This window comes from Patagioenas fasciata, chromosome 18 (assembly GCF_037038585.1).
Source record: "Patagioenas fasciata isolate bPatFas1 chromosome 18, bPatFas1.hap1, whole genome shotgun sequence".
Taxonomy (NCBI): domain Eukaryota; kingdom Metazoa; phylum Chordata; class Aves; order Columbiformes; family Columbidae; genus Patagioenas; species Patagioenas fasciata.
The window spans coordinates 11,639,970-11,667,645 of NC_092537.1; the positions used below are offsets into that span (position 1 = coordinate 11,639,970).

The 27,676-nt window shown below is 45.6% G+C and overlaps 1 protein-coding gene across 1 annotated transcript in view; it reads right to left on the minus strand.

Annotated features, from left to right (window-relative positions):
• LOC136109609 (dynein axonemal heavy chain 9-like) overlaps positions 1-27,676 on the minus strand; it is a 181,334-nt gene that overhangs the window by 26,997 nt on the left and 126,661 nt on the right. Inside the window, exons 51-53 of the mRNA XM_065852415.2 lie at positions 17,718-17,911; positions 13,002-13,150; positions 8,533-8,660 (exon numbers count right to left, since the gene is read on the minus strand). Coding sequence (XP_065708487.2) covers positions 8,533-8,660; positions 13,002-13,150; positions 17,718-17,911 — 471 coding nt within the window. The remainder of the gene's footprint in view (positions 1-8,532; positions 8,661-13,001; positions 13,151-17,717; positions 17,912-27,676) is intronic.

Sequence of the window (27,676 nt, forward strand, 5' to 3'; positions counted from 1 at the left end):
ATTCAGTGTTCTTCCCTGAAAGGATGTGGGGTTGTGCTCGTGTTACACAGACAAAACAGAGTTTGGGATGTGCGAGGAGACAAGGAGGAGATTCCTGAGCAAAGGAATCATGGTCTGGGGAAGCATTGCTTTGTTGTAAACAAGGACAGTGTGAAGAGCAGCAGACAAAATACAATTATGTCTGAGTGCTGATGCACCAGTGCTTGCCTGATGCATTTAGGATTTGAGAAGATGAGTATTACCCCTAGAGTCCAGGCAACCAACTCACTCTAAAAACACGAGTCCAATAATCACACACAGAATCGACTGGGTTGGAAAAGACCTCAGAGATCATCAAGTCCAACACTTGGTCCAACTCCAGTCCATTGACCAGATCATGGCACTAAGTGCCATGGCCAATCTCAGTTTAAAAACCTCCAGGGCTGGTGAGTCCAGCACCTCCCTGGGCAGCCATTCCAATGTCTGACCACTCTCTCTGCACAGAATTGCTTTCTAATCTCCAGCCTAAATTTCCCCTGGCAGAGTTGAAGCCCATGCCCCCTTGTCCTATTGCTGACTGCCTGGGAGAAGAGCCCAACCCCCACCTGGCTAGAACTGCCCTTCAGGTCGTTCTAGAGAGTGCTGAGCTCACCTCTAAGCCTCCTCTGCTCCAGACTGAACAAGCCCAGCTCCCTCAGCCTCTCCCCATAGGTCTTGTGTTCAAGTCCCTTCCCCAGTCTTGTTGCTCTTCTCTGGACCCGCTCCAGCACTTCAATCTCTTTCCTGACCTGAGGGGCCCAGAACCGAACACAACACTCCAGGTGTGGCCTCCCCAGTGCAGAGCACAGGGGAAGGATCACTGCCCTTGTCCTGCTGACCACGCTCTTTTTGATACAGGACAGGACACCACTGGCCTTCTTGGCCACCTGGGCAAACTGTTGGCTCTGTTGAGCTTGCTGTCAATTAGTACCCCCAGGTCCCTTTCTGCCTGACTGAATAAAGTAGGAGTGAACCAAAATCTGCAACCAAAGTGTTTCCAACAGCTACAGAGATTTAGTAACACGGGGAAAGAGCTAAACAAAATAGCAGAAGAAAAATTGTTCCTTAAGTATCAGTTTAATCATAGTCTACATACCTGACCTTGAGTATTTTCATCTTTAATTGGTAGTTTCTTCCTGTATCTGCCTTTGTGGTGTTAGATGGTTGAAAAGTAATTGCTTTCACTTGTGTTGACATGAGACCAATGATCATTATTTGTCAGTATCACTGCCCGCTAACAGCCAGCTTAGGGAATATTTCTAATCTAATGATAATTGAGTGCATTTATGTACTATCCTTTTGTGACAGAAGGGATGGAAAAGAGGAAAATATGCAGCAAATATAGGTTCATACTAAGAATTCATGACTTGATCAAACAAGTATCTCTGCAAAAAACATGCTGTGGAGGGGAGTCACAGGTTTGAAGAGAACTTTGCAAACTAATTATCAGCAGTCAGATAACACAGCTTGACAGAACATGACTAATGATAACATGTGTGGTTAATAATAATTGCATGATAAGTCAATTATCAGTAACGGTGTAACACAGACAATGCTGCATTAACACCAATCACAGCTGAGCTGCACGTGGATTGAAGCACCACATCCCCTTGCCCGCTTTGAAACCTGCTTGCCACCGATTTCATGGGTCTCTTCTAGGTCTTGTTCGGGAGAACAAGGGGACAATCCAGCCTGTGCGCATTCCTTTGGCTCAGGGCTTCATGTGCTCCCAGTGCTATCTCCAAAACCACACTGCGCAGTTTACACCGCACCGGTTTTACGTCCTCGTTCCATGGGACTCCCTGAAGACACATTTACTCAGGACACCGCAAGGTGACTCAGTGCTTTATTACATTTTTTCTTAGCCAGATTTTGGAGTCTGTGGAAGAACTGTTGTGCAGGGGTACAAGAGAGCTCCCTGGCACCTCTGCTTTGACAGCGCATGTCTAGGTCTGTGCTGCAGGCAGAAATAGGCAATGGTCTCAAACTCATTACCTCGCTTTGTGAATGGAGGGTGGGGGCCAAATCCTGCTAAAGAGCAAACTGCTGAAAAGAAGGCAAAAAAAAGATATCTGAAACATCTTCCCTTGCATGCTGACCGTTACCACAGGACCGGGAGCAGGTACCGGAGGATGAGGGTCTGTGGCAAGAGCCAGGGTGCACATGAAGAAATGGGGGAGTACCGGAGGCTTCGCTTTGGAAATTCACATCCAAGCACCTCTGTGTGTTTGTACTTCACAAGGCAGAACATATATCACAGGGCGCGAGTGTTGCCATGGTAACCATCAGAAATAGCACCACATATATATAAACTGGCACACGCCCCACAATGCGCTCCCTCTGCTGACAGCGACTGCAGACCCTTCACATCTCTGACAGTGCCTTTACTTCACAGCTTGGCACAAATCACCTCCCAGAGCAATGAGAATTACTGGGTTTTATGGAGTCGCATTTTCTTGCGAGGTGCTCTCAGAAAATAGTCACTGCTTTTACAGCAAATCTGAAGCTGAGCTTTACAGTCCAGAGACAGCCCAACACTTTAATACTCACTGCAGTGTGCTGGGGTATGAAAAAGGACAGTGAGGAGGCACTGCCGAGTCTGTTCCCCTGGCCGTGCTCACTGTCAGTGGTAGCGAGAGGTTTCATCGCATGAGAAGATGCCACACACGCTCAGGAACAGCTCCATCCCTGCCATCATGGGCACACTACTGCAGGGCTCGCAGAGCAGACTGGATAAGCACAGACCCTACTGCCAATGCCTGCTCATACGTCTGAGAGACCGAGATATTCCTGAGCAATGAGCTTGCTGTTGCTCCATGCGGAGAGAGGCAACATCAGAGCTCTGGGAGCACCAGAGAAGTTTTCCCCTGTCCCTGGTATGTGCTTCCCCCTCGCTGAGAAATTACGGCAGCCAATCCACCAAAGGTGCCCCCCTTGGCAGGCAGTGGGGGCAGCATCCCATTCTCAAATTGCCTGGCCTCAAGTTGCACTAGGGGAGGTTGAGATTGGATCTTGGGGACAATTTCTTCACAAAAAGGGCTGTCGGGCATTGGAACAGGCTGCCCAGGGCAGTGCTGGAGTCACCATCCCTGGAGGGGTTGAACAGACACGGAGATGAAGTTCTCAGGACATGGGGCAGTGCCAGAGTTGGGTTATGATTGGACTTGATGATCCTGAGGGTCTCTTCCAACCGAACAATTCTATGATTGTTTACCTGACAAGCACAGACATTGCCTCAGGATGGCAGCACAGATGATGGTGGGATATTGGCTCTTCTGAAGAAGTGCTTTGAAACCTTTTCTGCAATGGCAACTGCTGGTTTGGGTGTCTCTCTGGCCTCTTCTTTCTTTTGAGCCCACCCTTTGCTTGAACCCCACAGTCCAAAGCTGAGATCTGGACCTCAGCCTAAACACAGCCATTAGTGGTATGGGAATCTGCTGGGATTTGCAAGGCCAGAGAGCAAATGAGCATGAACTACAGAAAATCTGGACTAACCTGAGCTCCCCAAAGTTTTAAAGACAATGTTGGAGCTTATGTTATAAAACTTCATAAGACAGAAAGATATAAAGGTAGCTAGTGATCAGCGGGTGAAATGCACAGCAAAGGACAGTTGCTTGACTGATCTCAAGAAATCAAGGGAGATAAACTTTATTTTCAGGACTCCATTATATTTGTGTTTTAACCCCAAATATGTCCTGAGACAGAGGTTTCCAGAGCAGTTCTACAATAAAACAGGGACTGCAGTAGTTACAAAGGTACAGAAAGCCCAGCAGAAACTTGATTCCATCCCAGATCAATATTTGGGTTACTTTCTGGTCTTTAAGTGGACTTGCAATTGGAAAATCTTGGGAATGGCTGTTGTGACACAAGGTGGGACGGAAAACAGCTGTCTGAAATCCAATGCCTTTCTCCATCAGAGAATTTGTCCAAAAATCATGAAGGAGAACTGGAGGCAGAGTGGGTATTTCTCCTTTTATATACAACCAGGAATGAAAAGATACTGTAGCCGGAAGGAAAAATAGTCTCTTTACTGAAGTAAGGCTTAGTGCCAAACACTTATGTGTGCCTTGAATGGACAATATATCTCATACAGGACAATATATCCCTATTTCTTGTAGCTAGGACTAGTTGTGAAGCCCATGGAAAAAGACTCCATTGTATTTATGATGCAGCGAGAAGGGCTCTGCCGATGTCTGAATCTCATACAGTTTTGCTCTAGGAGCTCCCTGTTACTCCATTTAGTACATGAACCTGACTCAGTGAAGCAACAACCTATGAAAATGGAAATATGCTCAAGAATTAAATTAACTTGATCACAAAGGGAGGGAAGTGACATTTTGGCTAATGGATGAAGACTACAAATAAACTGGGAATATCTGATGTCTGAACTTTTCCCTGCATTAGTTCATTCAGACATGCATCTGCAAACATGCAAACAAATGTCACTGTTTCCTTGCTATTAGGCTGATAAACATCATCTGGTGATTGTGATGGTCACTGTCTTAGTAAAAAGCTTTAAGGTAGGCCCAGAGAGGGAAACCAAGCAGACACAGTTAATGTCAGAGCTTAGTGCTCCCTGATGTGCAAAGCTCTTTCTTCCCTACACAAGGGAGAGCACACGCATCAGAGGAATGGTGTTCATAGCTAACTTGGCAGTGGGAAAGCAGAGATTACAGAACCAATGAGGCTGTAGACATGTCTGGGGATCATCTATTCCAAACCCTCTGCTCAAAGCTGGGTCTGGCAGAGCAGGATGCCCAGGACCTTGCTCAGCGAGGTTTTGGATATCTCTGAGGATGGAGACTCCATAAACTCTCTGGGCAACTTCTTCCAGTGTTTGACCACCTGCCACAGTAAAAGATAGTATTTACATTTAAATGGAATTTCCTGTATTTCAAGTTGTCCCCATTGCCCCTTGTCCTGTCACTAGACACCACTGAGAAGAGTCTAGTCTTTGCTCCCTGCTATCAAGTCATCTCTTCTTGAGGCTGAACACTCCCAACACTGGACCCAGCAAGCCAGATGTGTCTCACCAGAGCTGAGCAGTCAGGACCAGTGACCTGATCTGCCAGCAATGTTCACACTAACATGGCCCAGGACACTGGTGACCTCCCTTGCTGCAAGGGCACACTGCTGGTCATGTTCAGCTTGTTGTGCACTGGGACTCACAGTCTTCTTCCTGCAAAGTTGATTTCCAAGCAGTTGGTCTCCAGAGTAAATGGCTGCAATGGGGTTATTCCTCTCCAGGTGCGGGACTTGACTTTTCTACCTATTGCATACCATGAGGTTCCTGCCGGACTCATTCTTCAGCTTGTCCACATCCCTCTGAAAGGCGGGACATCCATCTAATTTATACATCACTTCTCAGCACTTTTACATTATCTGAAAACTTGCTGAGTGTGCACTCTGTCCCATCATCCAGGTCGTTAACAGAGGTGTTTGACAGGATAGGACCCAGTACCAACCCCTGGGGTGCACCACTAGTGAAAGGCCTCCAGCCGGACTTCATGCTGATGACCATAGAACCATAGAACCATTTCAGTTGGAAGAGATCCTCAGGATCATTGAGTCCAACCATAACCTGACTCCAGCACTAACCCATGTCCCTAAGAACCTTGTCTCAACGCCTTTGATCTCTCAATATCAATGAGCTTTTCCAGATTGCCTTTATTTCCAGGACTGTATCCCACAGGATTCTTCCAAGCAGATTCCTGAAATGGCCAAAGTCTTTATTCTTTTCCCACCTTGCCTACCGTTTGCATGATCTCCCATGAATTCCCGCACTGGTATTACCTATTTTTGTTCAGTTAAAGCAGCAGACACTGTGATGTGAAGTACCTACAAACTCAGGATGGCAGGAAGGACAGGAAATAAGACACAACCTCCAGGCCAAGACCCCATCCATAGATCTACTAAATGTCCTCTTAAGAACAGTTAAGGCTTCACCACCACAGCTCAGACAGCCAGAGGACGTCCCAATTCCAGCTCATACCTGCTGTTTCATTGCAGGAATGTCTCTTACCTGGAGCAGCTCTATCTCTTTGCTATTAGTCCTGAGCACATGACCTTGAGCTGTTCTAATAATGTCACCCCATTTCAGCCACTCCAGACCTACAGGCTGCTGCAGTCTTCCTGTAACACATTTTGATCTTCCCTATCAACAACACCCCTTTTAATACTGTGTCAGTGCAAATTCATTAACAAATACTCATTTTTTTAAGCCAAGGTCACATCTTAAGCAAGACTGTCCCTCAGCAGTTCTGCTAGCAACATTCAACTCCTTGTACCTTCCCTAATTCATTCCTGCGTGGGACCATCTCTGCAGCTCTACTACAGTCCAAGTCAACTAGAGCTGCTGTATTTCCTCTAAAACTACAGTTACATCACAGTACAAAGTATAAAATAGACCCCATCCATCTTTAGCAAATTCTTATTACATTTGATATGGTTACCTACAATTCTTTACTTATTTTGTCCTTCAAAGTTTGTTCTGAAACTTTGCATACTGTTGAGTTGTGACTAATTTGTTTGCTCCAATAATTCCTCACTATTTTAAACACAGATGATAAAGAATCTGCTAATTGGTAGTCAGATGGCATCCTCTTGATTTGACAGATTCATTACCAAGACTTGCAATGGACTTGCAGTTTCTTCTACCAGAGTTTTAATATTCTGGGATACAGATTATCTGGCTCTCCATGTTAAGCACATCATGCTCTTTGATCTGATCTTCCCATTTTCCACAAATCTTTTCAAGAGATGTTCGGTTTTGTGGGTGTTTCAAGCAGCCAGTCCTCAAGGACAGCACATCTCACAGCCCTGCAACAGAACCGGCACTGAGACTCTCACAGAAAAAGTATTCCAGGAAGGGACCAGGGAATCACAATGAGCAACTTGGGAAGACACTGGCACTGGAGTGACACTGGCAGCAGGATTAATCTTCCAGTACAGCTGCACGATGGAAGATGAGAGATTATTGAACTATGTGTGTGAACTTTCACACAAGGTGGGAAGGTCTTCATCATAGGAAGCTTCCATCCAGCAGCAGCTGCAGGGAGCAGAGCCCTGCTGGACCCTCAGACTGTCTCAAGTTGTGGTATCTGGCTGCTCCCTACCTCCTACAGAACTTGCTGTGAGTAACAAGCTGGCAATTAGCGCCATCTCCACGTTAAAATTGAATTCTACTCCTTCAAATGAATGGGAGGCTATGGAGAAGGTGATGCCCGGTGTCTGTGTGAAACTTCATATGTGTGCAACACCAAACTCCTGCCATCCCGTCCCAGGATAACACCCTAGTTTGGACCAATTCTCCATCAATCCAGCCCCAAAGAGACAGCTGGGGAGGTGAGCAACACCGAGAAGCCAATAGAAGTCCCAAGAGGTGACCAGCAGGTCAAGGGAGGTTGTTCCGCCACCTCTGTTCTCTCCTCGTGAGGCCCCATCTGAGTTGCGTGTCCAGTTCTGGGTCACCAGTTTAAGGAGGACAAGGAATTACAGGAGAGAGCCCAGCGGAGGGACACAGAGATGCTGAGAGGTCTGGAGGCTGAACTCGTTATCAAATGGATTTTTGTGAAGCTAACCAACACAGCAGAAAAAAACCCTTCACTTTGCATTACCGAATGGAATATCTCTCAAAAAGCTCCATATTCTCTTCTTGACCGTCTCAAAGGCAGAGGCCAGCATTGCAGCCATCTGTATTAAAAGTTCTCGAAAAACCCAGCATTGTCTACCTTGGAGCTTGAAAAAATGCAAAAATTAAAATCAAAACATCAATGGCATTTAATTTAAATCCAAAATCATGACTGTAGGCTCAGATCAAGACTCAAAGATTCCTCTTAATCCAATTCTTATCCAAGCAATTCAGTTATAATAAACATTTATAAAATCCACATCAAGGAAATCAAAGGAGTTCCCAAAGCCTGCAAAGAGAGCTGGAATGACTGACTCTGCATGTTAACAAACCCAAGCACTCCTTGAATAAGTAGCTCCAGAGAGCACTTGACAAAGACAGAGGCCCCTTCACATCCTAAAAGGCTCTGAAACTTTTTGCTGAGTTGTGATAAGAGCTTCATACATTTACCTGTTTGGGATGTGTAAAGGAACTGGCATCGCTGCAGATACGCTCTGCCTTTCCTACGGTGGTGTGTTCATCCTCAGTGCTCATTTAAATACATCGTAAGTTTTGAGTGGTAGTAAGAGAACTAGTCTAACAGCTTTTAAGATCAAAGCTCTTTATTCACAAAGCAAAGAAAGGCACGGGAAAGTGTAGCACAACCTTCGCTCAGAGCACTCCCCGCAGCCACACACCCTGCAGAAGGCTCAAAGAACAAGAAAAGCAAAACCACTATGGCCTATAAAAGCAATAGATAGCAGCAGAAACACGAAGGTTTTTGCTTTGGACACACAGATGACACCCTGTCGCATTTCCCACCAGCTAAGGACAGATTGCTGTCACCAAGGTGATCAGCACCGGGTCACCCAGGAATGGTGGGGCTGTTTCCAACGTCGCCGTACCTGAAGGATGACCCAGTGACCCTCCTTCGCAGCCAGATCCAGAGCTTGTTCAGCAACCACCTCTTGACCTTGTCCAAGGGAAACATTGTGGAAATTCCTGTTGTTAAATGTATAACCAAGTTTCTTCCCTAAAAGGAAAAAAAAAGAGCGATGCTCAGCACTTTTACGTGGAACGGCACAGCACAGCTGAGCTCAGGCGGCGAGGCAGAGTTCAGCCTTATCAACAACCCTCACAGAAGAGATATCACACTTCTTATAATGGTTATCTTGTCTCTCACACACTCCTCGCCAAAGCACTGAAAACAGCAGCAGCTTCTTCCAAACTACTTTTAATTACAAAGCAGCATCAACACAAAGGTGCATTATTACAAAGTGTCTCTTGTTTAAAGAACATTATTCCCCTGCAACCTTGTGTAAAAACATATTTTACAGTGATAGGAAATTAAAATAATTTCCTGCCGATCAAATAGGCTTTGAACAAGACATCATTCGGTGGGGAAGTGCACCCTGTGACGCGTGCTAGAACCAGCAGTAAGGTTAGGAACCCTTCAGAAGGCAGCTGAACTGAAATCTGTGTGAGCTTCCTCTGGCCTCCGCCAAGGCCTCCCAGGTTTCTTGGAGCTAGAGATCAGTCAGCCCCCCAGAGTCCTCAGGGATCATCGTGGTCTGTAGCAGGTGTGGAGATGCCTCAGGGTTTACCACAATGCTTGTGGAAAAGCCCAAGAGCAGTGGACCGTGGCAGAGCCCTTGGGACGGGACGCTCCAGGAGCCACTGCAGACCACCCCTACAGTCACACTCACAGGATCCCAGCCTGGTTGGGTTGAAGGGACCTCTGCAGATCCCCCAGTCCAAGCCCTGCTCACGCAGGGTCACAGAGCAGATCACACAGGTGGGTCCAGGCGGGTTTCAATGTCTCAGAGAAGGAGACTCCACACCCGCTCTGGGCAGCCTGGGCCAGGCTCTGGCACCTCCCAGCAAACAAGTTTCTGCTCATGTTCAGATGGAGCCTCCTGTGTTTCAGTCTGTGCCCGTTGCCCCTCACCCTGGCGTTGGGCACCACTGAACAGAGTCTGCTCCATCCTCTGACACCCACCCTGAGCTATTGATCCCATTGATCAGATCCCTCTCAGCTTCTCTTCTCCAGCTCAACAGCCCCAGCTCTCTCAGCATTTCCTCAGAAGCAAAATGCTCCAGACCCCTCGGCATCTTTGTAGCCACCTCTGGACTCTCCCCAGTAACTCCTTGTCCTTCTTAAACTGGGGACCCAGAACTGGACACACAACTCAGATGGGGCCTCTCCAGGGCAGAGCAGAGAGGGAGGATTCACCTCCCTTGACCTGCTGATCACAGTTTTCCTCATGCACCCTTCTACATCCCTCTCTGCATGGTGCAGGGTGGGAACTTCAAAACCCATGTCATTTACAGTCCTGCTCTGGAGGAATGGTGACAGCTACTTTGTGTTTCTTCATTCAGTCTGCGGTTTTCCTCCAGACTCCCCTGATTTCTCTGTAGCACCCCAGCACCTCAGAGCCTTTCAGTGATCATGACTAAAGATCTCCTGTTTAGTTTTCTGAATCCATCTCTCACCCAAAGATGGAGAACACCAGTTTCTCCTCATCTCATAGGAGAAGCAATTGCCTGGAGGAAGTAGTCTCTGCTGTGTGCTCCTCAGAAAATGAGCACCAATTTGTGCTGACGAAGGGAAGCAGCTCAACAAACATCCATGCTGGGTCCGTGCATCGCAGCACGATGCATTCGGTTCAGCCAGGGGGTCAGCACACATGTCCCCAAGTGCTGATCCCATGGGATTGCCTGCACTCTGCATGCAGATTTGCCTTCATCCAGACGGTGCACCTTTAATTCCTGATTTCTGCTAAAAGCAGGTGAGTCTTGGGATTCAGCTGTTGGTACATGATTGGAAACAGATGGCCCTAAGTAAAACAAATATCCAAACTCTTCCAGTTGCTCGAGCTCTCTGCTTAGCCTTACTACAGCAACCCTCTGGGATACAGCTCTCCCCATATTTGAGAGATTCCGGTTTTCTTTCTACCATTTCTAGTGGCTTTGAGAGCTGTTCATCTCTGCCTTCAAGACCCACCCTCTCAAGAATCAGAGTACAGTTTGGGTTGGAAGGGACTCTAAAGCTCCTCTAGTTCCAACCCCCCTGCCATGAGCAGGGATGTTTTCAACCAGACCAGGTGGCTCAGAGCCACAACCAGCCTGGCCTTGAACACTTTCAGAGATGGGGCATCCACAGCTTCTCTGGGCAGCCTGTGCCAGAGCCTCACCACCCTCACAGGGAAGAATTTCTCCATCAAATCTCATCTAAATCTACCCTCTTTCAGTTTAGTCTTATAAAAGGTATACATATCCATTACATGCTAATATAAATACCTACATATAAAGATGCACATCAGTGTATGTTTGGAATGTTAAAATTAAAGAAGGGATGAGGCAAATTTATAGAAGGTAAGGCACTAATGCAAACCAGGTGATTAATAACAGAACTGATATCGGTTGTTATTTCCACTTCACAGACAGGGACAGGACTGTGCTGGCTGCTCCACCAAAGACGGCGCCAGTCTGCCCTGAGCCGGGACCTGGGGAAGCTTCCCCAGCCATCGGGGTTTGCGGCGGGTCCTCCCCGCGCTGCCAAGCAAAGGTCCCAGGAGCGAGCAGCATCTGCAGGAGGAGATCTTCCATTCACAAGAATTATCTAGCCAGACTTGCTCTTTAATAAAATCTAATGAAGGGCAGAGAATATATTGAATAATGAATCCGATCCAAACCCTGGTGAGGCAGGCTTTAAGGCCAGTAGAGCTGTACTGAAGCAGTGATTTTATTTCATGAGATTTTTGTCACTTTTACTTGCTGTAGCTTTTCTGTCTGACTAACCGCAGGTGTAAACACACGTCTTTACAATTCCAATTAAACCATTCATGGTTGGATTTTAGTGCTTCACTTCCCAGCACAATGAGAGACAGGATCACTGACATGGCAGCAAAGGCAAGCCAAGCACACGACAGGACCTTCCTCGGGGACATCCCCTTCCGTCCACAATAGTAAGACCTGAGTCAGGACAGAAAGAGCACAAAACACGGGCCAAAGTCCAGGAACTCCCTACGAGTGAAATACCATCTGGCTTGTGGCTTAGGTTGCACTGGGCTTTAACATCTCTGAAAGCTGTGGAAATGTGGGTAGAGACTGACTCAAATACTATTTTGGGATGACCCAAAAGGTGCACCACAGAGAGGAAAAGAAACCCACAGGTCAGTGTTCTTCCACTGCTCACCTGGATGATGTTACTGGTTTCTCTGGTTTCAGTGTTACTGGTTTCTCTGCTGGGGCCACCAGCCTTGATGATGATTATTCTGGAGACCTGCCTGCTAAAAACCTGCCAGCAGCTCTACTGTGGTCCTGCGAATTGCATGTCTGTGATTAGAGGCATTTGGACAATGCCCTTAATAACATGCTTTAACTTCTGGTCAACCCTGAAGCGTTCAGGCAGTTGCATTAGATGATAATTGTGGAGTCTTTTCAACTGAAATATTCTATTCTAGTCTAGTCTAGTCTAGTCTAGTCTAGTCTAGTCTAGTCTATTGTAATTCAATTCAGTTCTATTCTATTCGACACTCTACTCTACTCTACTCCGAACAGTTTGAATATACAAGACTCCACACTGCTGGGAGCATCAGAGCTTGACCAGAGATCACAGTCCTGGAGATACGTGGAGAAGGAGAAAAGATACGTGCTGAGGAGCACAGCAATTGGAGCAGCCCTGAAACAGCACCCAGAGACATCGGACCCTCTGGCCCAGCGGGATGGAGCCCCTTGGCTGTAAAAGTCTCAAAAGAAGTGGCTGCAGTGACGGTTGGACAATCAGAAGTGATATCGATTCCAGACCTACTGTAGTTGCCATGTCCAGGCTGAACATGATAATTCTTCCACAGAGGAGCTGAGACCCAGAGGGAATTCTGCACGTTGGCACCTTTAGAGTGCAGGCATTGACTGGTGCACAATAGAAATCACTCCATCTGAGCATCCGCACCAAAACCAGCTCAGGAAGGATGGGATTAGAAACGGGAAACTCTGCTGTTAACCAGCAGAATGTTATAGGGAGCTGGTGCTTATTTTTAGCTATCTGACAGCATATTAGATATCTCTGATGTAAATTATAGGTTGTGTTCAAGACCAGCTCAGAAATCGTTGCAGTCTGAGCCACACTGGGAATCCAGGCAATGCAGTGAAGAGACAAGTTTTAATTTAAACTATAGATAAAAATCCAAAAAGCTTTATGGAAAAAGAAAAAACAAAACCAATCACGTCTTCTCACAATTATATATTTTTAACAGATTACTCCATTATCTGCAAAGAGATGAGTTTAAAAACAAACTAACAAAACAGAATAAGAATGTCATGCCAAGATAAATGCAATGTTGCAGTACGCCTAGAGACAGGATTGTTTTACCTTGTTTCTCCACATCCTTCAGTGGGTCGACTCCCGGGGACAGGATAAAAAACATTGGGGTTGCAGGTCCTGATTCCTCGAAAGTCGTTGCGAAATCCAGGGATCTCCCTGCCACGTATTTACTGCCGAGCTTCTCTTCCACAAAATCTCTGCCAGAAAGAAAACAATGTTTTGCCAGTCTGCTGTTGTTCAGAAAAGACAGACTTCCTGTAAATAATCAATTAATTAGTATTCATTTTGCTGATTCAAACAAATGAGAAACTTAATGAAAGAAATGGGCATGACAAATTTTAGAGAGGATCTGCAGGCTGGGCCTCAGGAGCTGTCATTTAGAGGCAATGTTTGGCATTTTTTACAGGGGTAAAATGACACCAATATCTGACAAATGCCACCTGGAGGGAAAAAAGTGGGACCCCCCAGCCCAACGTTGTATTCAGAAGCTCAATGCAAGTAGAGGCTTGATTCTGACAAAGGGATCTCAGCGGAGAAGAAATAGTTAATGTACAGAAAACAGCCGTGTACTTTGTAATCCATACAGCCTTTGAGGGGAAAGAGTGTTCCTTTGGAATTATCACTGAAAGTCACAAAAAGTCCAGATGATTTACCAAATGACTTTGTTCTGGGAAGACAAAAGAGCTCTAAGAATATCCAGTGTGTGTCGCTTAAGCCCCTGCGTGAGAATCACAAGGGAAAATACAGTTGAGTGAAGGGGAAATAAACCTCCGCTCCACAGCATCTGCCTGAAGAGAATCCGGCGAATGGAGAACGGAATCTCCCCAGGGGGAGCTTTCCAAAATCACGGCTTTAGGAAAAGAGGACACAGTGAACATCGACTGAAAGGTAGGGATGTTGTATTCAAACCCCAGGAATCAGCAGCTGCTTTTCTAGCACAGATTCATGACTCAGGCCTTTCGAAAACCTCAGGAACACAGCGAAGGAAAACATCAGCCTGGCGGATGATACCAGAATAAGGCAGGCAAATTCCTTCTAAGAGAGCCTTCTAAGAGCCTTCCTCTAGAGAGCCTTCTAAGAGTGTCCTGCAAGGACTAGCGCAAGGCAGGAGGAACAGAGATGCTTTAGGGATTGCGACAGAAAAAGCTTCCACTTTGTTTGGCACCTCTTTCAAGTAGATTTTTCTGTTCTGGGTCAAGATTTGCTGAAGGGCCACTGGAAAGCTTCAGTCCATAAAATTTAAAGAAGTCCATCAGATACAAGGTCACAACGTTCTTGTCTCAGCTCTATGAAACGACGCCTTGAAGATTCAGAAACACAACTAATGTGACTTGGAGACTTCAAAATGGACCACATGTGCAGGAAAGGAAGATCTCAGGGACAGGACTGGCAGAGTGCCTACACTCGGTGTCTTTCAGCTAAGGTGTTCATAGGCTGGTTCACCCTGTAAGCAGTAGGATTTCAGAAATGGTGGCAGAAAAATAAAGCAAAAATGCCCTGTGAGACAAATGGCTAATTTACAACTTTGCTAGGTTATATGAAGCTTAAAATCCTTTATCTGGGGAGCTGGAGGTGCCAGCTACTGGGATCCTTAGTCCTTCTGCATTGTCTGTCCCTCAGTGGAGCACCAGTGCTTTCGGAAGGACTTCACCACGACCAAGCTATACCCTGCTAGTAGCTGCTGAACCAATCTGACCTCATTGTGGATGCGAAAGTATGGGAGCACATGAAAGGTGTTGCAAGAATCTCCTTGCTGATGTTCTTCAAGAAGACTGAAGGATGAAATAGGTATTTACACTGGAAAATTCCTCTTGATGAAATTATAGAATCATTTTGGTTGGAAAAGACTCTTAAGATCATCGAGTCCAACCATCTCTGGCACCAAATCATGTCCCTAAGAACCTCATGTATACGTCTTTTAAACACCTTCAGGGATGGTGACTCAGTCAGTTCCCTGGACACCTTATTCCAATGCTTTACAACCCTTTCCATGAAAAATTTTTCCTAATATCCAATCCAAACCTCCCCTGGTGCAACTTGAGGTTGTTCTCTCTCATCCTATCACTTGTTCCTTGGGAGAAGAGACCAACACCCTCCACGCTCCAACTGATTCTTAGTGACGGACGGCAGAGCACTGCCCTTACCTAAGCTCTAAGGAGCGAGTCATGATAAAAGTGCTTTCTCCTGGTGGCTCCTTAGGCCTAGGCAATAAAACAGTCTATGCAAATATCCCCAGTGATCTGGTACAAAGAGAGGCTGAAAAACCTAAATTCCAAGATGGGGAAATGCAAGAAGCCTGTACAGGGGTGGAGGGAGGGTGGCATCCATTTCATTTTAGATACTAAAGAGCCTCCTAGACCATCTTTATGGAGGTGTTATATATGACATGGGACATAAAGAGCTTTATGCCTTTCTGAACAGCAGCTGGAGATGGGGCAGGGATATTCTAGGGCACCTAAACCACTCCTAATAACCTCTGGGGTAGGATACTGAGTTACTCCTTGACCGCTTAAATGCACTGAAGCACTTGTCAAGACTCTCAGAGACAGGAAGGCTGGGACTATATTTGTAGTGATGTTAATTGATCATCAGTAAGGTATTTAATGTTGGCATGTTTAACTGGTACATAGAAGGAAGAGATCTGCAAGTTACAGATCATAGAACCATTAAGAGTTGGAAGGGATCCCCAAGGCTCATTGAATCCAACTCCCATCCCTGCACAGGACACCCCACAGGTCACATCGTGTGTCTGAGGACGTTGTCCAGTCTCTCCTTGAACACTGTCAGGTTGGGGCTGTGACACCTCCCTGGGAGCCTGTTCAGTGTCCAGCACCTCTGGGTGAAGAACCTTTTCCTCATGTCCAACTGACCCTTCCTGGCACATCTTCTGCCATTCCCTGGGGTCTGTCACTGTCACAGAGAGAAGAGCTCAGCCTTGCCTCTCCTGCTCCCTGCTGAGGAAGCTGTAGGCCGCGATGAGGTCTCCTCTTAGTCCCCTCTTCTCCAGGTTGAACAAACCAGTTGAGAACTGGAAAAGAACTTTTGTTACTCAATGATGTTGCAGATATGCAAAACTCAATGAATTTGTTAAGACGCGTATGACCTTGAAATGCTACTGGGTCTACAGGATCCGTCACTTTTTGAAGAGTCACAGACACAATCCAGCTTTGGAGGTGCTTAGGAAAACAAGAGAGCATAGGACCATTGGCCTTCTGTGTGGCTGCTATACTAGAGGAATATGATACTATCAAGGAGGAATCAGGAAGTCAAAGGCATTTTGACTGTCATTGTCACCACTAATAATTTCACATTTGCTTTTGGGGTATGAGATTTCCCCAAACAAAAGCTCTTCTTAAGCCTCTTGGGTCTAGATTCTAACTATCCTGTATTTCAAGAAGAATTTTAGTCACATACACCTGCAAAGAAAGTCTTGGGGAAGGTGCTGCGGACTGTCAGTCTTCGCACGTGTTTATGTTCTAACCTATTCCGAGATAAGAAACAAACCAAACAAAACCATTTAAATACTCTTCTGTGAACAGAGAAGTATGACATGCTCAAACCCTAAAAATATCCAGCCAAGCTTTTGAACTTGGATTCCCTTACCTGTTCATAAAAGAGAAATATGAAAGGAATTGAGGAATTGAAACTTTATGTTCTGGTTATTTTTGAGCTATGTGAGTACTACCATTTTGGTCGAAAGGAATTAATTAAGCTTGCTTAAATGAAATATGTACTTAAAATTTCAGGAAGACAAATGCTTATTTTACTCAAACTAAATAATGACAGAAAAACCAATCTTTTCAGCTGAGAGAACACATGGATAACCCAGCATTAAACAAGTAACAAATGTAAAAGAAGATGGTTTTGAATGGTATAATTATGACAAATTATAGTTATTTAATTTAATAAAACATTAAGAAATTGACCATAGTGAGACTTCACTCAGTCTTGCCAGCGCTTTTCTGTGAATTTTAAACCAGAAACAGAAATCTAGTTCATCCGCTGAGTAACACAGTCTGGTACACACACCCGTATACATGCACATGCCAGATGGTGGAGCAACACAAACCATTTGGGAGGCAGTGGCATGAGAGCCATTGCAGAAATGTCAGAGCCCAGACTACTAGGACAGAGAAGAAAAAAACAAGTCCTAAAGGAGCAAAGGACCTTTAGTTTCTCCTGGAACAAGCTTTCTCCTACCTTCATGCAGTTTAGATTTGCCTAGTTACCTTCACTACATAATTTACAACTACAACTTTCAGAACTAGCATCACATAAATTATGAATTTTACAGGAAAAAAAAAAAAAGAGAAAGCCTCTACAAGATTTTCCTTTCTATATTCTTGTGCCTAAGGAACAACCATAAAGGATCTAGTAACTAATATCGACTTAAATGAACCCTAGGAGTTGTACTGATCGTTAAAAGTCTCCAGCAGCTGTATAACACCTGTGTGATGATGCTCGTTTCTGACTTGGCATGTCTGCTGCTCACCCAGTGTGAGTTAAACTGTTTCCATCGCTATCGGTGATATTGGGGTTAGACCTCCCCAAGCAAGAAACTCCAGTTAAAATAAATGTTTTGACGGCCTAGCAGAGTTGAGAGATGCCTCATTCAGCAGGCTCCTTTATGGGAAACCAGTGTGCAGCACTCATATTCTGTAATCAATACATCCAAACATATTCCTGAATTACCCCCGTGCCCCACAAAACGCACACCCAGCGTTGTCTGCTGATCGAGGGCATACAGAGCAGCAGGGTCCCTACCTGACAGCGTAGCTCATGCGGTCGGGTCGGACGGCTCTCAGGATGCACAGGCGCTGCAGGGCTGACTTGTTCTTCCACTCCTGGGGGAATTTCTCCTTTTCCGGACACTCAGATTCCACAAATTTCTTCCACCGTTTTGCAGACCCCTCAATGTCCCGATCCAGATTCCTGAATTCCTCCATGGATGAGAGAGCCTGTTAAAATTCAAGGAAGGTCTTTAGAAGAATAATCGTACGTGGCTTTGAACCATTTTTCTAAGGTTACTGACCGCTCATGTGTTGCTCCATCAAAAGGGTCACAGCTGGAGCCTGGGAAACAGCCAGAAACCCACCAGGATCAGACTTTGACCCTTCTCCTTTCCCCAAATCTGTTGTCAGCACAATCACAGGACACGGAATCAACACAGGCCATTTGCAAGGCCACAGGAAAATATGACTGAGGACAATTTCATACTTATGGAAGATACATACCCTGAGATTTTCTACCATGTGTATCCTCTGAACTGAAACACATTTCATAGAACCTCAGCTCTAAAATCCAAACACAACCTTCCCAGTGGTCTCACCCACATCACTGCAATGCTCCTGCCCAGCAGTGAAGCCACACATGGCATCCAGGCCATGGAAGTGACAATACAGGAAAGGATTAAAGAATTCAGGCTGAGAGAGTTGGGGTTTTCAGCAGGAGAAGAGAAGGCTCCATGGAGACCTTATTGTGGCCTTTCCTTACTTAAAAGGGGTCGATAAGAAAGATGTGGACAGACTTTTGAGCAGGGCCTGTTGTGATAGGACAAGGGGTAATGGTTTTAAACTAAAGGAGGGAGATTCAGGCTGGACATGAGGAAGAAATTGTTGGCCCTGAGAATGGTGAGAGCCTGGCCCAGGTTGGCCAGAGAGGTGGTGGCTGAACCATCCCTGGAGACATCCCAGGCCAGGCTGGACGGGGCTCTGAGCAACCTGAGCTGGTGAAGATGTCCCTGCTCATGGCAGGGGGGGCACTGGGGGAGCTGGGAAGGTTCCTTCAACCCAAACCGTCCTGTGATTCTATGATTCTATGAATTTGGCATCATTTACAATGCAGTTCTCCATAACTCAAAGCAAGAAGAAATCTTCTCTCCTTTTTTGAAGCCAGAACTCAGAAATCTCAGGTGACAGGCACTTGTGACTCTCAACCATCCCAAACATGCCCGATTTGGATGGTAGTTGGAAATTCTGAGCCCACATCTGACAGGAGAGCGCACTGGTGGCATTCCTGTGAGCCGCAAGTCTGCAAACAGTCCCCTTACTGCTTCAACAGACACGAAGAGAATTGTCACAACAACCGATGGAAAACGTACTTTTGCATCTAGGGTGCTCGGTATCCAAAGCTAAACTCAGGCTTGCCGTGCTCACCAAAACTGCTTTTTATAGTGATTTCATGGTTGGACTATTCATCCTCTTTGTCTTTATACACATGCCATTATTTTTCCCTCCCTGTTGCCCTGTGAATCCACCTCCCTTGTCTGCACAGTCTGGTGCACACACTGTGAAGCCACAGCACTGAGACTTCACCACACAGTCGTGGTGACCAGGGCACCCCAAATCTCAATAAACATTGTGCAAACTGTACATGGGTGAGCGCTTTCTTTGTACAAATATGCATACCATCCTGTGCCAACATAAAAATCAAACCGCTGAGATTTGTACTTGCTAAAACACACACCAAGATTAACTTCTCAGTGCTACAAGGCTGTAGCAGAAACAGGTAGCTGAAGAATGCCCCAAAGTACAGCTGAGTAAGCCAGTACTTAAATGATAATTACAATGAAAATGTAGCTAGATTTTTTGCTAGAAAGAGGCAACTATAAATGTTATGCAAAGAAATAAAGAATCCAAATTATCTTTCATACAAGTGGCAGCAAAACGTATTGCACAGCTTGTAAGGTTCTTCTGGATTTCAAGCAAAATTCTCGCTGAAACAAACATCTTCAGAGCATTTTGCATAATCTGAAGCTGTAAGCAGTTGAACATGACGTGGAAAAGCCAAGTGGAGTATAAAAGACAGTGAATGAGCTATTTTCCATAGAAACAGAAAGCCACAGAGCAAAGCAGAAGCTTCTTGCCGGGCAGAGGTGTTCTGCACCACTGGTGCTCCAGCTCACGTCCCATCCAGCTCCGTTGCGGAAAGCAACTAAGAAAGCTCCTTAAAAAATGCCAGTGTCACACCTCATTCAGATCAACTGCAAAGATACACACTTGCCAAAGGGCTTCGGAAGTCATGGAAATGCCCTGACAGAAATGCTGAGAGATTGCCCAGGATACAGTGCTGCTGCAAACGAGGCAGAAAACACTGAAGGCTGTTCTGCTCTAAGAGGTGCAGGAGAGCTGGGCTTCCCAAGGAGAGGAGAGCAGCGTCAAACTTTGGTATTTCTAATAGACAGAATTGAGTTGAGCTGGACTTCAACACAAAGAGCAAACTAGGGGAAGAAAGCAGTCAGAAAAAGAGGCTCCTTATGACAAATGGCTTCAAGTTTTTAGCAGAGGGAATGTGGGTAGATGACAGAGAGAAGGAGGTTGCAAAGCTGTTCCTGGTGGGTGCCGTGGATCCAGGCCATTTATTGAATATACACTGACACCATCACAGAAGCAAGGGTTGGAAGAAACCTCTGGAGGTGTCTAGTCCAGCCTTGTGCTCAGACCAGGCCTACAGGCAGTGCTGGACCAGGCCAGCTGTGGCTTTGTCTACCAAAACGCCGACCTCTACAACAAAGCGCTCTCAGCCTCTCTGGGTGCTCTGTTGTAGAACTGCACTATTCTCCTGGTAAAAAGGATTCTTTTGGTTAATATGTTGAAGCTGAACCTCCCTACCTGCAATTTGTCACAGTTGATCCTAATAACTTTCACTGCCAATAACAAGGAGAGTTTGGCTCTCTCATCCCACAGCTGGACAAATCCTTCCAACTTCCCTCACAGGTCATGAGCTCCAGGACCAGAACTGGAGCTATAGGCAGAGTCGTACTTGCAGATATAACTATAGATGCTCTTCCAACAAATCAAGCCTTGCCCAAAGGCACGAATTCATCAGTATCTCCACAAAAGACACAGGTAAGAGCACAGCATGGACTGACTCAGTTTGGCGCTGACCATCTCCATGCCAAACTCCCTGGGATCCTGAGGATTCCATGAAGAGGAGCGTGAGGAAAGTGGCGATGCAGCAGATGTTCTTTCCATGTACGGATTAACACAGAGAAATGTCAGCGACAGAAGTACTTGCTCCAAAAATCAGTGCCATATCCCACTTTTTGTGGAAAACCAGCAAACGGAGCACAGAACACGAGAAATCGAATTTCACGGGATCAATGCTATCTATTCTGATCTGCCAACACCTTGTCCTCGAAGCAATAAGTGTATTTGATGCACCTCTCATAGCTGAACACAATAGAACGGCAAAAGCTGAATTCAGTGGATTCATCAGTGCAAACACTTATATAAAATGTTTTAACACTGTTGACTTTTGAAGTGACTTACTTAAAATACCACTTCAGAATTTTGGCTGCTGTTGCTTCAAGAAGTCTCTGGGTGATGTTTAACAAGGGAGACTCTGAAAAATTGCTTTCTTCTTACTAAATGACAGCCATGTAATCAGAGATGATAGCCTCTCTCCCCCTGAACAACATGTTGCAGAATCGAGAAAGCCCTACTTGCAAGTATAAAGTCTGTATTATATAAATTAACACTAAAATTTTCATTAGTCAACAACTTTAATTGCATTTATTAGGAGTGATGGTATTAATAAGAGATGTTTCTATTTAAAAGCCAGTGCAATGAAAGCTATCTCAATCAGTAATCTTTCTGTGAATATTAATTGCTTTTCTATACCTCTGCTGTGAAATTTTCCAAGGCACTGACACCAGCCATAAGACTTCACTGTTTCCAAGCAGCAGGAGTAAAGGTGGGAATGGTCCACTGGGACAGCAGGTGGGTACCACCCATCAACCTGTAGCGTGGCTATTTTTGTCCGCATAATGAAGAATCCATTTGTCAATCAGAGTTGTCATGGAAATGGAGACACACAGAAAACATCGATCAAAATAAAATACGATCAAAAGAGCAGGAGGACTAAAGATCCTGTTTTAGAAACTGACCCTACAATCACCTCTGGTGGCTGGAAACAGGAGGGTCTTGAGTTTGTATCTCAAAATGAGACTTTGGGAGCAAAACGGGGCTCTTCATATCACATCGAGGCGAGGATTACGGTTTTCTCAGAGAAAATGATTTTTCATTCACTGAATCATAGACAACTTGCTTTATCACTTTGGGTTTTCTTGACATTTTCTCGTCTAAGTCAGAACCAGCTTTAAACCGGAGCCGACGTGGCAGCAGATCTGTGAATGTGACACATTCATGAATGCAAAATACTCTCTTTCCCCCCACGGCTGTAGGAAATACAACATGTATCAGCCATTGGCTTGGAGAAAGAAACCCTAATTGTCACCGCAGGGCAATGCTGGTGTCCTCACAGGGTGTCCTTAGTTACAAGGCCTTTCAGAGAGTCAATGAAGGGAAACGGGATCATTGCAGAGACACAACAACGCGGGGGACAGGGACACGTTCCAGATGGGCACAAGGAGCTGAAGATAGGCTCATTTTCCCCTCGCTGCCTGCAGAGGATGGGCTGAGTCTGAAGTGAAAGGAACAGCTTCCAAGGTCTGGTGTCATTGCTACTGCATGTGATTTATCTCCTGCTGCCAAATACACCACACCAAGCTTTTGTAAATTTATTAGAGAAAACACTTGCTCTTGTCGGTGACGGCAGTTATCCTATGGACACCATCTGGGCAAAACTGGCCCCAAGTTTAGGCATTCCTTCAGAATACAGAGCCAGTCAAACCAGCGCTGCCAGAGTGAGCTGCTAACACCTATGAACCACATTCCCTGGTAGCCATGAGACTGGTTATATCTGATTCACTTTCAGTCTTATCTCCTGATACATCTTGCTTTAAAGAAAAATAATCCCACTGTACCTATACATTGAGAAGACACACTTTGCTTGCCTGAAGCTTGGGAAAAACCTCACGCATTTCAAATCGCCTTCTAAATATCTTAGATTAGCACTGCAAGTTCTGCTTATATAGGCTTCTGTGAATATTCATAATTTCTTCCCTTCATTTCCTGCAGGTGGCCCACATCTCGTTAGGAAAACCAGCATCCCCGCAGTTGGAAAAAGCTCCTGGAAGAATGGGAAAGTCCAACCTGCATCTGGCTTTAATTGATAGATTGCATCATTCTGAAAATAGATGTATAGGGAGATGAATTACTGCACTACTGTTAACTAGAGGGATTAATGTAGAAAATGATGGATTATTTGCCATCTTTTCCATTGAGGTTTTGCCTTATATTATTCATTCACTGAAGGTCTTATTTTCTGTTTAGCTGCACTACCTGAATTACAAAACTTATAAGAAAAACGTCTACCCAAGGTAAAAATAAAGACATGATGGGTTTGACAAACTTCAATCAGCTCTTGACACAAAAATGTTGTTTTAATCATCCTTGTTTCTTTCATAAAATCTGATAGACAAACTCACTGCTCAGTGTGTCCCATCTTCATTCAAACTCCTTGCTTTCTCCCCATATCTAAATTGCACTAAAGCGTATGTAGTGCCATGACATGACACTATACAAAAAACCATGCTTCTTCTTATCTGCAGAATCCTTCCTGGAACATCATGACACACAGAACCCTCATGGCTGGACAACAGCAGTGGTCTGAGGAGTGATGACTTGGGTCTCATTACCTTTCATTGGGAAATTCCAGGTGAAACCTGTATCATGAATCAGAAAGCGACAGCTTCAGCACTCAAGTCCTTCCTGCTAGTAGGTTCTTACAGCTCCACTGGATAAGAAAAGTCAGCAACAGAAATGAGAATTAGCCATAATCTTCCTATTCTAGTTGCTTGTAAGCACCCACCAAATTTTCATGATTTTGCCTGCGATGTTTCACAGCTGGGTTCACATTGCCATTTTTCCTGTGTTTTCTGCAGGTGTTGTACAAGTGGTTTTGACAATGCTGCTCTGTCAAGCCACACTTCCCATGGTTCTTCTTCACTCTTTGATGCTCTCCAGCACATCAGGGACACGCAGCCAGAACCAGAAGCAGGCCATGGGTGACAGCTGAAAGGTGGTACTTGTGTATTCCTGAAAAGTTCCCTGTATTTGACTCTTACGAAACACAGATGGGCCCTCACCATGGGCCAATGCACAACAAAACTGAAAGAGAAAATATGTCTCATGGACTGGAAGAGCTCAACTGAAGGATCTGTTCCAGGATGTCACCAGCTGGAAGGCTCTCAAGGTCTGTGGTTCTGTGTCCTGATACAGATCACAGAATCATTTTGGTTGGAATGAGATCATCGAGTCCAACCATAACCTAAATCTAGCACTAAACTACATCCCTAAGAACCTCATCTATATGTCTGCTCAACCCCCCTAGGGATGGTGACACCACCACTGCCCTGGGCAGCCTGTACATATATGTGCACACAGGTATAGACTCATCTCTCAATGAGGCTTCTCACAGCTCTTCTCACAGCAAAAGCCTCACCCAAGGTTTCATGGGGGCACCACAGCAGAACTGGCCTCAAGAACAGGCAACCAGAGTCAAGAAGCTGCCTTGGTGCACTCAGGTCCCTGGCACAATCCTCATCCGTGTGCCACACGACCTGCTCGAACGAGCTCAGCAACCAAAACTGCAAGCAATCTATGCCGGTCCCTCGCTATCCTCTATCACAAAGACTTTCCAAATGTCTGGTGTGAATCTTTCTCGCATTACTTTGAGATGCACCTTGCTTTATCCCTTACTGATACAGAAAAACTCTCCTTTGGAGTACACATTTGAGGACCATGCCCTCCTGTCCCTGTAATCTTGAGGGCCTCAGACATAATCCCTTCTCCCTCTCCTCAATCTCTTTTCGCAGTCTGGTGTTCAGGTACCTGACACTTCTCACTGCTCTCCTCCACCCCGTTTCTAGAAGGTCCACATCTTTCTCCGAACACAACACTCAAAGATGGAATCAGATTCCAGCAGAGGCTTGGCCAACTCTGAGTGAAGTCAAAAGCATGTACCCATGGCCCTATCAGTCTAAACTGGTTGCACAAGGATGCTCCATTCAGGTACTGGTGATACTGTGGTCAGTGATGCAGTGATCACACAGTGGGGATGATACCAAGACAATGAGTCTCTCCACAAAAGGCCACCTCATGTGCCTCAAAGCAAGTAAGGTTTTGGTGTTACCATCAGGGTTCCAGAGATTGTTCCCAAACAAAATCTAGCTGAGCACTTAATCTGCAGTCTCTACAGGTGTTCATGTGAACCAACACATGCTCTACCACATTTCAGACACAAGGAGCTCCAACAGGTCACAGAATCCCAGGCTGGCTGTGGCTGAAGGGACCTCTTCAGATCCCCCAGTCCAAGCCCTGCTCACGCAGGGTCACAGAGCAGATCACACAGGTGGGTCCAGGCGGGTTTCAATGTCTCAGAGAAGGAGACTCCACACATGCCCTGGGCAGCCTGAGCCAGGGCTCGGGAACCCTCAAGGTCCTTTATGGCAGATCTGGCTTAAAACGAAGAACTAATAGAGGAGTCAAATCCAAGCCATTTGCCTTCATTGCCTTTCCAAAAGGCATCTTACACATGTAGGTAAGACGATGCCCAAAAGGGGATGAGGGCTGGCTCACCCTCGGCTGTGAGCAGAGCTCAGCTGTCAGACCTCAGAGCTCACTCCTGGGCCCACAGGTCACCGGTATCTTCTCAAGAGTGCACTGCAACTGGTTTGGTTTGGGGTTTTTTTCTGCTTTTTAAGTAAAGCAGATGACTTCAGAAGATGTACAATGTCTACAAAAGACACATTTGATACCTAAAAGATACCTCTGATGAAGCAATTACTTCCCTTTCCTTCCATTTAAAGAATGAAGGAACTTCTACATGCCCAATGAGCAGCTGCCAGCAGGTTTGTGTTGTGGGGAGTGCAGGACAGAGGCTGATGCTGCTGTGGGGGCGTCCAGAAAAACACAGTTTCCACTGCAACCAAACCAACAAAGTACATCTTGAAATATTTGGTGTAGTCAAAAACCTCTGCTGTATTTCAGATAAACATCAGATCACCAGCCAGAAGGTTAAAAAGAAAAGAAGGGTTATTTCTGTGAGACATTGGGAATGTTTCTCTGAGACTGGAGTGCCAGTGGGGACAGATGAATGTCCTCAGGAAACTTCTAGATGAGAGAAGATAAATGCACGTCAAAGTGTCATAATCAATGATTTCTATCAAAGATGCACCAAAAGGCTGTAGATCTGAAGAGCAGAGTTAATAGAAGATAATTAAGACTATGGTTTTCTGGCTTAATAATAATTCTGAATGTCTACGGGAAGCTGTGAGCTGCAAGCGTTTCATATCTGTCCAGTGTGATCAAAGGACCTTGCTTATGCACAGAGAACACAATATAAGCAGCAGATTGTGTCACAATGAATCCTTGACAAGAATGAAAAATGTTAGTGTCCAGAAAGCACAAAAAGTGAAAGTTGGAGGAGAGAGTTCTGTTCTTTCGTCAAAAAAATCCAGTTTCTTAAATGTAAAATATATGCTTTGGTATTTTATCTCATAAGCCATACACGTGGTCTTATCATCTGCATTCTGCAAAATTATAAATATGGAGTTAATATACTACTTTGTCTACTGCTGTTCTCCTCCTCGAAAGCTGAATTCAGTATTTAGAGCTCATTATTTGCATCACATTTATTAGACAATGCCCTTTCAGTCGCGTTTTCATATCTGCATAATGAAAATCCTTCCTTTTCAGAAAAAGATGAGGGAAATGATTGGGATGAAGAAGTAATCCGAGCTGGCCAGGTGTATTCTTGCTGTATATTAACTAGCCTCACTTATCCTACGGGACACATCTGCATTCCGAGATGAAGAGGCACTGCAGAAAATATCACAAAGAAAAGAAGACTCAGGAAATGCGCATCCGTGCACAGGAGACCCAGCGCCGCCCGCATCCCGCCTCTGGGAACCGGACGGGCGCCCGGCTGATGGGACCGTGGTTCTGCAGAAGGCACGAGGCGGTGTGGACACAGCAGGGCCACAGGGAAATCCACTCACCCAAACTTCAGCGGGCTCAGAACTGCCCCAGTCTTTTAAAAAGGGCAGGTTTGGGAAAAGGCAGCGGTGAAAATGAATAGCAAGGGCATGGTCGCTGGCTGTGCTGGTGGTGGTGAAGCTCAGGAAGAGCTCAGCTTAACTCTGGGTACTTTCGTGTGATTTTTTCTAGGCAAGTACAAACTGCTCTGCTGAACCTCTAAGAAACACATGGGTGGTATTTTGGCACTGGGCACTCAATAGAAAATGCGCAACTATGCATCGTGTGAGGCTTGGCCTGAGCTAATAAGGCAGATTGTGTTAGATCAGGATTAAAACCATGCTCATGCACCTATAAAGCCGTTACAGAATAAAACTGCCTCAGACTATGGGGGGAGGGAGTTTCTGTCTGCCCATCTCACACCCAGATGGTGAGGAGAAGACACACACTTTTGTCTTGCCTGCTGATCTGCTCCTGAATCTGCGGCTACAGAGAAAGTCCAGGCACAAGCTCACCAGGAGCCACAGAGCTTGCCAGTGTGTTGCTGGCTCACATTTGACTTTGGCAAACTCATCGGCTCTCAGAAAATTTCGGGACACAGCCCAGGGTGTAGGACAGTCCAGGGTCTGTCCACAGTAAACAACGTATGAGGCCTCTGTGGTTTGGGAGGTGAGGGGAGTTTTGCTGTATGGATTCACATTGTGCCACATCACCCACAGCCATGGCCAGAAGCAGCTGCTGACCCATTTTACTTGTTAATCTGGACATGGTCTGGAAGCCCCAAGAATCATAAAACCCAGTTCAGTTGAGACAATACTCAGCTTCCATCCAGGTGTCAACACC